Source organism: Hypanus sabinus, chromosome 3 (genome assembly GCF_030144855.1).
Source record: "Hypanus sabinus isolate sHypSab1 chromosome 3, sHypSab1.hap1, whole genome shotgun sequence".
Lineage (NCBI taxonomy): Eukaryota > Metazoa > Chordata > Chondrichthyes > Myliobatiformes > Dasyatidae > Hypanus > Hypanus sabinus.
In genome coordinates this window covers 43,015,282-43,030,508 of record NC_082708.1, presented here as the reverse complement: position 1 = coordinate 43,030,508, position 15,227 = coordinate 43,015,282, and the positions used below count along the sequence as shown (strand labels likewise).

Here is a 15,227-nt window from a genome sequence, read left to right as displayed (position 1 = left end):
AAGTTCTAATCGAGATGGCTGTGTGAGTCTGTGGATTTGTAGTACATTTTTGTTGCCATCCACTGAGATGGCAATGGAGAGATCAAAAAGGAGAAAAGTCAGAGTCGTATGGAAGCTGGTAACAAAAATGATGCAAACTTTTGAGATCAGTATGAAATTAGAAAGTGGTACCAAGTGGTCATTAATCTGCCATTAAAACATCTGAAGAAGGAGACGCATGAGACTGCAGGTGCTGGAAAATGAACCAGAAAATAAACCATTGCAAGAGTTCGGTAGGTCAACAGGCAACAAAAATATTGTCGACAATTCGGTTTGAGATCCTGCATTCAAATTGATGGGGCAGATGGAAGATAACCGGCACATAGAAGTGCGAAGGAAGGTTGATGGTCTGGCTGGTAGGTGATAGGTGGAACCAAATAAGACAAGTTGATGGGCAGATGGAGTCAGATGGGTCAGGGGCAAGGGAAGGTGGGGGTGCTGGGAGGTGATCGGTAGAAGCATTTAAGAATATATAACATATAACAATCACAGCACGGAAACAGGCCATCTCGGCCCTCCTAGTCCATGCCGAACTCTTAATCTCACCTAGTCCCACCTACCCGCACTCAGCCCATAACCCTCCACTCCTTTCCTGTCCATATACCTATCCAATTTTACCTTAAATGACACAACTGAACTGGCCTCTACTACTTCTACAGGAAGCTCATTCCACACAGCTATCACTCTCTGAGTAAAGAAATACCCCCTCGTGTTTCCCTTAAACTTCTGCCCCCTAACTCTCAAATCATGTCCTCTCGTTTGAATCTCCCCTACTCTCAATGGAAACAGCCTATTCACGTCAACTCTATCTATCCCTCTCAAAATTTTAAATACCTCAATCAAATCCCCCCTCAACCTTCTACGCTCCAATGAATAGAGACCTAACTTGTTCAACCTTTCTCTGTAACTTAAGTGCTGAAACCCAGGTAACATCCTAGTAAATCGTCTCTGCACTCTCTCTAATTTATTGATATCTTTCCTATAATTCGGTGACCAGAACTGCACACAATATATAGGCAGATTCTGCCGAGCGGGGAAGGGTAGAGATAGAGGCTGGTAGATGATAGATGGATACAGAAAATGGAGGGATGGTGGGCAGATGGAACTAAGTGGGGGAGAGGACCAGGAAAGATGAACCACGGGAGAGGAATTCCTGCTAGATGGGTATGTTGCTGAAGGACAGACGAACCAGGTGGAGGAAGCTGAGGAAGCTAAGTAACAAGAAGACAAGGGACGGAAAAGATGAACAAAGGGAGAGAGACCTTTAGCGGACTGGTAGCAATGAGAAAGAAACACAGGGTGAGTGGATTACCTGAGATTTTGAAGGGCCAAGGACAGATTTTTCAGGTTTTCCATCTTCTCTGATGCTGTCTGGCCTGCTAAGTACTTACAGCATTGCATTTCCTTCAGACAGATCAGCTGTGATTAACATTCGTTCACCATCACTTGTAAAATTTTGACGTGGGCATTTGCTTTGTTCTCTCCTACTCCTTTCTCTGCCTCTCAAAAACATGTTGGTGATTTCTAATACTTATTAATTTTGATGAAAGGTCATCGACCTGAAATGTTATTTCTGTTTCTCCCTGAATTCACATGTTGTTACTGTGAAGTATTTTCAGAGCATTTTGTTTTGTTTTTCTCTCATGACTTAAATCCCTCATTTCTGTTAACACCCTGTTCTTTACCCCCAAAAAAAGCAGGAAAAAGGCTAAGGCAGATGATACAATGGAATTAAAGGTATTTAACATAACTTTAATCTTATTAAGATTTTTTTCCACAAAGTTTTGAACCAGGCAGTGTATATTTGGAATAGGGTAGGTACACAGTTTCGATCTTACTTCCTTATGCAGGTGAAAGTGAACAAGCGCAGGAAGGCAAAGATAGCAGATAGTGTAGAAATGTGTGAGGGAGAACTGGATTCATATTTCAGAGAAAAGTGGAGGGTATAAATTTTGAAACCAAGCTTAAGAATTGTGTAAGTTTTTTCCCTGTCATCAACTTTCCTGGATGAACAGGCCAAAGTGTTTTGGTGAAGCAATACTTACTAGATTCTAAAAGATTGAAATAGAAGCCAGATGTTTATAATATTTTCATACCAGTATTTTTTATTCATGGTGTAGAATCTTTTTAGAACATAGAACATAGAAATCTACAGCACATTACAGGCCCTTCGGCCCACAATGTTGTGCCAACCATATAGCCTGTTCCAGAAACTGCCTAGAACCTCCCTAGCACATAGCCCTCTATTTTTCTAAGCTCCATGTACCTATCTAAGAGTCTCTTAAAAGACCCAATAAATCTGCCTCTACCACAGTCATTCTGCATAACCACCACTCTGTGTGGAAAAGCTGCCTCTGACAGCCCCCTTGTACCTGCTTCCAAGCACCTTAAAACCATGCCCCCTCGTGTTAGCTATTTCAACCCTGGGAAAATGCCTCTGGCTATCCACACAAACAATGCCTCTCGTCATCTTATACACCTCTGTCAGGTTACTTCTCATCCTCCATCGCTCCACGGAGAAAAGACCAAGTTCACTCAACTGATTCTCATAAGGCGTTCTCCCCAATCCAGGCAACCTCCTTGTAAATCTCCTCTGTACTCTCTCTGTGGTATCCACTTGTTATTAAAATTGAATAAATTATAAACTTTTATGTCAAAAAATCAAGTCAGCATTTTGTCAGACACTTGTAATTTGATAAAATACTAAACACAATGAATATAGATTTTATTGGACCACATTCAAAATTGCATGGATAGTGGCAACCCAATTTGTCAATTTAAAATTTACTTGCGCAGCCAAATGAATGCAACTACCATGCATTCCAAAAACAAGGCAATTGTGATGTCAGGAATTCAGAATGCACTAGCTGGGAAAATCTTGATTTTTGTCCAGTAATCATATAAAGGAAGACAACAAATTAGTCAACACTTTTATCTTTCTTTTAGATTTTTTTAAAATTTCTGGCGAAAGCAAAAGAAATTGAAGCCACAATTATAAAACAAGCTGCCATTTTATAGTAATAGGCAAATTCAAAATCAACCATTCTTTCCTCCCCTAATTTCCAACTCTGCTAATAATCAACAACATCGATTGGTATAAGAAATAAAAGGCATGCTAAAAATCTACTTTAACCAAAATGAATTTGAATAAAGGGTTGTCACGCATTTTGGTTACTTTGACTATTGTTGCTTCTGATCATTGTAAACTGCAGAAAATCTGATGTATTACTGTTTGATGAAAAGTAAAAACACAATAGATTTTTAAAAGAAGGAAATATTTTGCTTTTATTCGCAATTCCCTTCTACAGTTTGTATTTTAATCCTAAACAGAGAAGTAGCAAGCTCTTTTCACATCACAAATATGGGGGTTTACGATACATGGCAGAAGTACAGTTTGTGATCATTGACTATATCTGATATATTATGGAATTTCTTGAAATCAGATGGTGCAAATCCAAGTCAGAAATAACCATTGAAAGCATTAATAGCAGTTTCTATCAATTGTATTTTCTAAAGTTAATGGTTCACAAGACTAGATCATTAGCTGTATTGATTTTTGGGAAGTTACTTGTATCATGAACAATTCCTGTGTTATTTCATGAAACAACCAAGCCACATCACCAAAATGGGTGGGCAGAATGCTAGAGTCTGAAATAACCATTGCCAGACATTCCTTTTGTTTGGTTAATGTCCTTTAATACAATTGCACTACATTGATAGTTAAGAACGGCGGTGCACCATGAAATTATAGTAGCAAACAAAAATATATAATATTGCACAGAGAAGAATTTTACAGACTTTTAAGACTAAAACCCAGCAAGTTATTTAACTGCTACTATTTGAGTCTATCATACTGCTTTAGAAGATATGTATTTTACATAAACGAATAAATTAAGTGCAATGAAATTTCATTCTAGGTTGAATAATATGATGTTATTTGCATATGGTATCTAAATGTGTAATGTTTTGATTACGATGGATACTGTTTTCAAGTTCACGTTAAGTAAATTTATTATCTTTTTGTCCTCTTTCGATGAACTTTACTGGGATTTTTTTTTTGCATTGGCAACCCATATGAGTGTGTGTATGTGTGTGTGCAAATGTTGGAAGTGAAATCAAACCAGAAAAAATTGGAAGTACACGGCAGCAAAGACAAAATCCAGGGAAGAGAAAGAGTTGATTCTTATAAATGACCCTTCACTAGGACCTAGTTAGAGCTTTATTGCCATTGCTGAGGAGAACAAAATTGCAGTATTTCTCCATTCAGTGTAGAACAGCAGACTGGCAATTCAATTACTATAAACACAATGACTACATTTGAAATTACAACTGAGTTACTTAGAATGACCTCTAAAGGATGTAAGGAAGTTTTTCAAACTTTTTAAAGTCAATTTTAAGCCTAACACTCTGATGACCCTATTCGGTATTGTTGCTGGACAAGATATTAAGCTGAAGGCATCTGATTTACATATTCTGGCCTTTAGCTCTCTTATAGCTAGGAGGATGCTTTTGTTTAAATGGAAAGATGTTTTCCCTCCTACTCATGCTCAATGGTTATGCGACGTTATGTCATGCTTAGATTTAGAGAAGATTCGTTGTTCAATTTCTGAATCTCATCAAGACTTTCAAACATTGTGGGGACCTTTTCTGAATTATTTTCAAAACCTTCAATTCGTTGTTTAAACTCAGCTGTTGGCTATTATTAATTTTTTTATTATATGAGAAGGTATTTTACCTTCTTTTCTCCTTAATAAACAGCTTCGGTCTTGGTAGGGGTTAGACTCTTTTATTTTGTAATAAATTAATATAGTTCAATATAGCTATTGATTAACTTACATAAAGACGGAGTAATGAGATTGTTATTATTAACAGATATAATGTAATTGGTTGCTTTTTAAAATCTTTTTTTGACCTTTTATATACACTTTGTATTCTTCTGTATAGAAACTAATAAAAATATTGGAAAGAGTATGACATCTAAGTTACAACTGAATTAAAAACAAACAGCTCCAAAATTAAAAGAAACACTGGCTGCCCCATTCAAGTATTGCACATCCCCATGTTATAAAATACAATGATTACATGTAAAATGGCATTCAAGAATTAAACCTGAAATTTTAAAAAGCAAAGAGCCCTGAAATGAAAGGAAGGTTAGCTGACCCATTTAAGCCCAAATATTGCACATGTGGGTGGGGGGGGGGGGGTGGCATTGTTCTATTGCACGACAACCCTGGAGGGAAAAAGCTGTTTTTCAGTCTTGATGTCCATGCAGAATTGTTTCTGTATCTCCCGCCAGATGGTAGGAGATTGAACAGGTGATTACTGGAGTGGAATGAGTCCTGTGTAAGGTTGGAGACAAACAGGTTTTCAGTACAGAGAAAGGAGAGAATAAAGGAAAGATCTTCAATCAGTGATAATCGGACAAGTAAAAACCACACACAAAGATGGTGTAAATGGGAAGTGAAATAATTCTCCAAAGCTACATAGGAAAAATAATCAATGATGTCAAATAATGGACGTAAGTGAACAGGCAAAATACTGGAAGTGGTTATTGCCTGAAATTGTGGAGTCAATTTTAAGCCCAAATGGCTGTAAAATATCTCATTAGAGAATATGCAGTTCCCTGGATTTATGTGTGGAGCTTCCTTCAAATTGTTTTTGTGGCTGAAAGAAGAATTTTAGGTAGAAGTACAGTGGAGTTTGAAAGTGAGAACAAACCAGAAGATCAGAGGTCGTGCTTGTCAACTGAAGAGAGATCTTCATCAAAGAACACAAGGATGTAAGAAAATGGGAGGAGGAGAAGGAGTAGGGCATTTGGCCCCTAGTGCCTGTCACACCATTAAATATGATCATGGCTGATCTCCTCTCCTCTTCTGTTCCAGATACCCATATTCAACAATTCCATGATCTTTCAAAAATGTATTTACTTCCTATTAAGTATCTCAAATAATATAGTCACTACAACCTACCAGGTTGAGATTCACCATGTTCAGTGAGAAGTTTTAATTGACTGCTCCCTAAACATACAGCTATAGCCTTTCATTTGAGATTCTCCGACTGGCAGAAATGCTTTAATATCTATCCTGTCATGCCCCTTAATGAAGCCTAACTCTTCTGAACTGCAAAACATTAAAGTCTAATTTCTTTAGCTACTTATGGGAAGAAAACCTCTCTTCTCAGGAATCTGCCGAGTGAATCTAAGATTGAACAGGTGAGGAGACTGTTTGGTGAGCAGCAATTACAGCACACTAAATTAAAAGAAATAGCATTTTCTGCTTTGTCTAAAAAGAGTACTTCGGATCGAGGACTATGAGAAAAAAGGTAAAAAGCATTTCCAGTTTGTCCAGAATACACATTTACCATAAAAAATATTATTTAGGCAGTGGTCTTCCTGACAGTACAGGTACAAAAGCTGAAAGCTTTGTAACTTGGTCTGCTATTAGAATCAATCCTAAACAATTCAGATTTTTAAAAAAATAATTAATTTCCTCTTGCTCTTTAAATGGCAGTGAAAATGATTTTGATTGGTGTAATAATGATGTGCGATTTTTATCAATATTAAAACAGTGTCAATTGATTTCAGTCTTTTAAACATTGAAGACGTCATTTTAGTGTTGACATGGGTGTTTGTGGTTTCCTGATGGGCCCATCTGTTTAGTTAATCATTAGTACTGCAGTGGAAAGGGGAGACATCCTATAAGAAAATTAAGAATAAATATACTGCATTCAATTTCAAATTCAGAGGAGTTCCAAAACCTTTTTGAATACAACCAAAAAATTTAAAACTGCACATTTAAGATATAATACAGATTTAATATAATTAAGGAAATAAAGGATGGTACTCTAGCTGAGTTGGCACCAAGTCAGTAAACAGATTGTTGTATCAATCCCTTCTCAAACTCAAATGTGAAGATATCTCATACCCTTGTTATGTAACTGCACACTACACAGAAAGTAAAGCTTATGATTTTAATCTTGTCAGGAAAAAACAAGTGAATGTAGTTCCGGAGCATTTAGGATCGAAGTCAAGTTGTTTTTGAGAACAAAACTGATAGTGTCCCCTTTGAAGATGAAAGGCAGCTGTCCAAGGTTGTGTTTAAAACCCCTTTCAAACCAAATGCATAGACTGATGTTCCAATATGGTACCAAATCAACAAAGCACTTCTGAAAGTATGGTCATTTGGATGGAATGTTAGGAAGTTTGTCCGCTATATAAATGGGTATTAAATTTGTTATTCAAAGAAGCATAGAATTTATTCAACCTCCAACTAAATATCCTTTCTTCCACCAAAGTACACAAAAATAGCTTAAATGATTATTCACATGAACGCTGGTAGTGGCATTATACTATATACAATGTGATTATTGCAGATGCCTAGGTTAAAACAGTCACCTCCTGTCAAAATATCATAATTAATTGTGATATTTCTGAGATATAATGAAGAATTACGGCATTACATAAATGAAATCCAATCATTTTAATTTTATTTTTGATTCCAGTTGACCAGTGGTCATTGAAGACACAATCCAGTCCGACTAATGACAAGACAGGAACAAAGGTGTTTAAATCTTAAAATGACACACAAAGAGGCCATTCACCGTATGAGGTCCATGCTGGCTCCCAGGAGGACCAATTGCATTGGTTCCATTTCCTCACTCCATATTTCCCTATGTTCCTGCAACTTATTTTCTCTCACACATTCCCATTACCTTCCCTTTCATTCCCCTTGACATTAACCAACACAAAACATCATTAACCTATGAGCACATGTTCGAGTTGTGGGGGAAAACTAGAGCACTTGAAGGAAACCTATGCAAGCACAGAGTGTTGTTGAAAGCACTGAGGGTCGGGTTTGAACCCAGGAGCCTAACGCTATGAGGCAGCAGCATTAACCGCTGGCTGACTTTACCACTGCTGAATTGTTGCTCCAAATAAAACCTACCTTTTGCTGCTTGGTTGATTATTGTTTAGAGATGTAGAATTATTAAGTTGATCATTTATGAAGCAACAGAAACCAAATCATTTGAAACTTGGTTACAGAGTTACCTGATCAAATGAGTTATCAACTAACCCCAATTTTAATTTTCCATGATACAGCTACTTGTCTATGGACTAATATAGGTTTAATCAATTAAACAACTTCAGCAGGCAATATTAGTGAGTATTCCATTCCAACTGACCGAGTGAAAGCACTGAATAACTCAAAAATATTTTGGTATACAGGATTTGATCCTCCCCATTATTACGGTCAGTGCATAAACTATTGTCAAATTATGGAATCAGTCAAGTGATCTTCTCCTCTGCTTCCCCATGTGTTGATATGTAATTGGCTACCCTTGGATGCAAATCAGCTGTTCCTAATCCTTCTTTCATTCCCTTTTCATATGGAACCCAGTAAGATTATATAATTCATATATTTCTTTAAAAAAATCAATGTTTCTAAACATCTTTAATACAGAGTCACACATTGTGATGACCTGCTAAACAGGTAGTTATTATAAACAGTCTGACAGTTTATTTAACAATTTTAGATATTATTTTGAAAAACAACTCAATACTGAGGTGAATTATAATTGTGAATGAGAAATGAGCTGGAGAATTTGTTATTTGTCTTTAATATAATTACATTTATTTCAAAATTATTAGATGTATACCTTTGTTCTATTTTATTAACTGTGAGATGCATTATTTCTTTCTCACTCCTAAAACTTTTCACATCTCTATTCTAATCTACCTCATGATATACTTTCTTGCTATATTCAGAATATCCTTTTCTCCCCGTATTTAGTGAACAAGTGCAATATTCTTAAAGTGACCCAGAATGTCAAAGGCACGGTGCCAGTTTTGAGGTGCATCCTATATGACAAAATAACAAGCCTTAATACTCAAAACTACATTTCCTTAAATAGTGTTCACTTCCACCCGATACAGCTCTCCATTTCCCTTATCCCTCTCTGTGATTGTCTCCCTTTCCCTCCCAGGACACACTGAGGATATTTGCCAGTATTACAGCAACCCAGATTTAAAAACCTCTTCATTAGTGAACTGCTCAGCTGCTCATATGTGTCTAAAATGTTTGTATTATGCAAATGAAGTCTGAGGCCAAATATCAAGTGAGCCTCAAATCATAGTACAACACTATTGGAGATTGTTCCAGTTTTTCTCATTTGACCAACTGATTGGTTGAGTAAAGGTCATACTGAATAAACATTGGAACAAATACAGTAAAACAAGCAACTGAGAAATATATTGTCTCCAAAAAATGTAAGAATCTTCACCCATTTGCACTTGGTTATTAGTACAAAAATGTACCACATATTAACCATTTTTATCAACTGATTCTAAGTAGGCTATTCTCCATCACAATCACTTTGTTTCAAATAAAGGCCACACCAAAGTATTTAAATATAAAAATTGTAGATCATGTAACTGTCATTAACTGTCTATATGGAAAGCAGTGACTGTACAAGAGCTTCTGAAGAAGTAAAAGTTATATGCACATGTACGCTGTAATCTGTCCCCATTTATAGTGAGAGAATTCTTTGTGCTGTATTTTAACTCCACTGTCTAAATTTTGTACTCATTCACATGCAGAAAATAAGTTATTCAAAAAACTCTATCAGTTTGAAAACTCAAAAGACACATCATGAAGGAAATAAATTACCTTCCCTATCTTCACCTTCCTAAAAGTATTTTCAAGGGATCTTTCTACAAATTCATTTTGAACGGCTTCACTGTGATGAAAACACAGGCTGGACCTGATTACATAATCATATCCTGATTGCTGTTATATAACCATATCAGTTCCTTTCTCCTCTGGCTGTAGATCGTAAACATCAGATATTTAAACAGAATCTGGTCCCAGAATAGATGATATTTGTAACAATTACTATGTGGATTGTAAAAATAGTAATTAATGACCAACATTTGAAAAATATTGTCCTTACATTCCAGTACTGGTAGGAAAGTCACAAAACAGATTCCAGTGTTCCTCAAAGAAAATAGGATTCTGTAAACTCTTGGTCACAATCTCACAAATATATCTTGTATTCTTTCACAAACATCATTTTTTTGTTTGTCTTGTTATTTTGTGTATTTTTTTCCTTTGCTAATTAGCATTTAGAAGCAGTGAAAGTTATGCATTCCATCTATGCTTCAGAAAGCTTTGAATTAATTTCCTTTTGTAGGCACACTTCACTTACATCTTAGGAGATCGCTCTTGGCAAATGGTAAAGGTCCTATTGCACAGTGTGAACAGCAGGGGTGCAAGCAGAATCTTGACCAATTGTGCTTACTTCTGGACCAGTATAACACACTGATTTTAATTTTGCTCTGAAATCCTTTCCAAAACTATTTTTTTGTACCTCCCTTGTTCGTTGGAGCTTTTGCGCTTGTCCCAGTGATGCTTCTACTACTGGGTCTGGAAATGGAGGTCTTAGCGATAGGGATTTTTGTTCTTGCTGGCTCACATCCTAACAACTGTTGAAATGTTTGAGAACACGGAATATGATTGGCTTCTCCTTGGCGAACAGAAAAAGTGGTCTTGTGCCTGGGAATGGCAGATACATTCCTGTCCTTGGAGAAGGTAGTCACGTTGACTGCAGATGACACAGCTTTTGGAGACAACGTTTTAGGTTCAGAAACAGAGCACATTTCTTCATCTGAAACAATACTTGTCAGGCTTTCTTCTGGATCTGTAAGCAGATCATACAGGGCATCTCCACTGCAACTGTCTCTTGGAATGCTTGCCTTGGTAGCAAGAGTTTTCCCATTTTCATCTTCATGCCCGGGAGTTGTGGAGTCCCAGTATCCCTCATCGCTATTTGGAACACTTTCTTGTTGCTCACACTTTGTGGTCGATTGTTTTTCGTTATCATTCTTATTTATAGGAATATAATTCAAACTAAGTTGTTTGACTAAGCTACTGCTCTCTGCCTGATTCAGGCAAGTTGCTTCACCCAGTCGTGTTTGATTAGTTGGATCGTGCTCCTGCTTCTCTTTAAGAGGCTCAGCGACTGGGGGAGGTGAGCCCCAGAACTCTTGCAGATACTCATCGTCAACTTCATCAGGGCTGGCCATTTCTTCTCCTCCCCCTTGATAGCTCAGGATATTCGTGCTTTTCCTGCCGCTGCTCCTGACCTTTTCCGCAGCACCTCCACCTTCACAGGCGTTTCCGTCTTCATCCTGGTCAACGATAACATCCCCGCATCCTGTGAATGAATCAAAGCTCTTTAACGATGTGACATCAGAAAACATGATGCAAATTCCATCAATTGACTGCTCTGCAGGTGGATCGTTGTTAAGTGCCCCAGACGTTGTAGGTTCAGGAAGATGGCAAGATGTGGACGCAGTATTGGGAGCACCTTCTTCTTGTACATCCTGTGTCACATTGTGTAAATTTTCATCCTGTTTGTCCTCTACCTGTTCTGAAGCTTTGCCATTAGCACGATGGTCCGATGAGTGGCTATCAAAGGCAGTATTCTCCACATACTGATATAGCTCTGGAAGGGAAATCTTCCCAGTTGCTTGTTCAGGATCCTCGGTGGAAGCATTCTCATTAGTACCCTGTATTTCACAGGAATCTTTATCTTGCATTTCCATTCCAGTACTTTCAGATTCAGGATAAAATTTGTGTGACTCTTCTTTAACACATTCTAAACTCGCAGTCAAAGAGCTGGGCAATGTAATAAAGTCGGGGATTTCATGATGCTTAGCCTTTCCCCCTTTGCTGACTTTGTCCTTTCTGTGCCATCTCATGCTACTGAACAATCCTTTGAGACCTTTCTTTTGTCTGTTGCAACTCTTCTCTTTCATCTGGTCGGAGTTTGAATATATTGACTCCCCCTTGCAATTTTCTAATTTACTATTCCTTTTGAGTAAAGAAAAGAAACTGTGAGACTTGGCAATGGATCCACAGCCTCCAGCAGCAAAGCTCATACTGCTGACTATTTTTGTACTGGAGTCATTATCTAATTGATAATTGCTCAAAGAATCATCCTTCTTGCTTACTTCCAATCCCATATCAGCAATTCCATCGTGTGTTTTGCTTCGGACAAGCCCCATTTTCAAAGAGCTTTTCCCATCCCCTTTGTTTTTCATACTGAAGATATTGGGCATTGTGCCCCCTGATTTTCTTCTCCCAAATAACTTAAATGCCGTCCTACTTATCTTGCCTGATTGCTGTTCGGAGGCCGAAATTTCATTATATTCGCAATGTAAGTCCATGACTGCCACGATCCTGTTCTTGTCTTTTTTTCTGCAGACCGCTGCAGCTGCCTGATGCTGGTTTTCCCACTTGCAGCCTCAGTGCTGCTCAAATTTAACTCCATGGCAACCGAGAGGATAAGCAGCTTTCGTCATACGTGGACGAGAGCCAGTCCTCTGTCAGCTGCAGTAAATTAATCTGAATTTCTGAAAAGAACCAGTAAACAACAGTTTTTTTAAAAATTTATACAAGCTTCTACTTTTATTATTGCGGAAAACTGTATTTGCTCAGTCAATGTAAATAATGACTTAAACATATCAGCATTTTAATAACAAGTACAGAGTAACACCTCAGTATAAATGCAGAAGGGAAAACATGTATTAAAATAACTTATGCAGGGCAGTTTCACAGTATTTTGGATTGATAACTTTCTGAAGGAAGTGTGAATTCTAGACAAATTGCCTGGATAAAGAGTTGTAGATCTTTCAGAAGAAAAGGGGAGGGAACTTTTTAAATACCTCATCTTTCTAATGATTCATTGAATAGTAGAACTTGTGAGGAGGCAGGTAGCTGGGTGACTGTCAGGAGAGAGAAAGGGAATAGGTAGCCTGAGCAGAGTATCCCTGCGGATGTTCCCCTCAATAATAAGTACACTGTTTTGGATACTGTTGGAGGTACGACCTACCAGGGGAAACTACAGCAACCAGGTCTGGAACTGACTATGGTTCCATGGGCCAGAAAGGGAGGAGTGCAGTAGTGATAGGGGATTCCACAATTGGAGGGGCAAACATGAGATTCTGAGGACGTGAAAGGTACTCCCTCCCAGGTGCCAAGATGAGGGATGTCTCAGATTGGTTCATGGCATTCTAAAGGGGGAAGGTGAGCAGCCGGAAGTCATGGTACATGTTGTCCCAAAGCTGCCAAACACTCCTCATTTGGTAAACCCTTCAAATCCTCGTGGGCAAGTTTGCTAGAACTGTTGTAGAGGGATTAAGTTAATTTGGTAAGGGTCTGGGAACCAGAATGATAAGGCTGGGGATGAGGCAATTAGTATGCAAGGCTGTAATGAGACTGCGAAGAAGGACAGGTAGATGGTAAGGCAAAATTGTGGGCAGTAGAATGAGTTAAAGTGTAACATAAGGGCAAAATCAAAAAGGGTGATGAATACAGGACCGAAGATATTATATTTGAATGCACACAGTATACAGAATAAGGTAGATCATGTTATAGTGCAGTTAGAGATTGTCAAGATATGACATTGTGTCATCACTGAGTTGTGGCTGAAAGACAATCGTAGTTGGGAGTTTAACATCCAAGGATACACACTGTGTCACAAGGACAGGCAAGTAGGCAGAGGGGGTGGGTGGCTCTGTTGGTAAAAAAAAATAAATGAAATCCTAAGAAGTGAAGTACAGGCCTCCAAACATTAGCCAGAGTGTGGGATACAAGTTACAATGGGATATAGAAAAGACATGAGAAACGGCACCATTACAATTTCAATATGCAAGCAGCTTGAGAAAATCAGGTAGGTGCTGGATACCATAGTGGAATGCCTATGAGATAGCTTTTTAGAGCAGCTTGTGTTTGAGCCCATGAGGGGAAAGGCAACTCTGTAAACCAAATTTGCTTTGGGAGTTTAAAGTAAAGGAAACTCAGGAGGCAGTAATCATAATATGATAGAATTCACCCTAAAGTTTGAGAGGGAGAAGCTAAAGTCAAATGTATTAGTATTGCTGTGGAGTAAAGGGAATTACAGAGGCATGAGAGAAGAGTTGTTTGGGCAGGAACACTAGCAGGGATGATAACAGAACAGTAATAGCCGGAGTTTCTGGGAGCAATTTGGAAGATGCAGGATAGATGCATCCCAAAGATGAAGGAGTAGTCTAATGGGAGGAGAACACAACTGAGAAGTCAAAAACAACATAAGTAGGAAAGAGTGGGCATATAATACAGCAAGGATTAATGGGAAGTTAGATGATTGAGAAGCTTTTAAAAACCAACAGAGGGCAACTGAAAAACCATAAGAAGAGAAAAGATGAAATATGAAGGTAAGTTAGCCAATAATATAAGAGAGAATACTAAAAGTTTTTCAAATATATAAAGAGTAAGCAAGATGTGAGAGTGGTTATCGGACCACTGGAAATTGATGCTGGGGAGGTGATAATGGGGGGAAATGGTGGATGCACTTAGTAAATGTTTTGTGACAGTTTTCACTGTGGAAGACACTGGCAGTATGTCAGAAATTCAAGAGGGCAGAAGTGAGTGTAATTGTTATTACTAAGGAGAAAGTGTTTGGTAAGGTGTAAGGTCTTAAGGTAGATAAGCCAGATGGACTACACTCCAGGGTGCTGAAAGAGGAGGCTGAAGACATTGTGGAGGCATTAGTGATGATCCTTCAAAAATCACTAGATTCTGGAATGGTTCCGGAGGACTGGAAAATTCCAAACGTCACTCCACTCTTTAAGAAGGGAGGGAGGCAGAAGAAAGGAAATTATAGGCCTGTTAGCCTGACTTCAATGGTTGGGAAAATATTGGAGTCCATTATTAAGGATGCACTTTTGGGGTACTTGGATGCAAATAATAAAATAGGTCAAAGTCAGCATGGCTTCTTAAAGGGGAAATCTTGCCTGACTGATCACTTGGAATTTTTTGAGGAAATAATAGACAGAATAGGCAACGGAGAGTCAGAGGATGTTTCTTATTTGGATTTTCAGAAGGCTTTTGACAAGGTGCCACATGTGAGGCTGCTTAGCCAGAGAAGGTGGTATCACAGGAAACAAACTAGCATGGAAGGAAGATTTGCTGACTGGCAGGAGGCAAAGACTGGGAATGAAGAGGGCCTTTTCTGGTTGGCAACCAGTGACTAGTAGTGTTCCACATGGACTGGAATTGGGGCCGCTTACTTTCACATTATATGTCAATGATTTAGATTATGGAATTGATGGCTTTGTGGCCATGTTTGCAGATGATACAATAATAAGT

At 38.2% G+C, this 15,227-nt stretch overlaps 1 protein-coding gene across 1 annotated transcript; it reads right to left on the bottom strand.

Moving 5' to 3' along the window:
* Window positions 1-10,390: 10,390 nt before the first annotated feature.
* Window positions 10,391-12,369, bottom strand: amer2 (APC membrane recruitment protein 2). Its single transcript, XM_059963300.1, is given in 2 exon segments — window positions 10,391-12,330; window positions 12,333-12,369. Coding segments are annotated over 2 exon segments (1,977 nt in total).
* Between the last annotated feature and the right edge of the window lie 2,858 nt (window positions 12,370-15,227).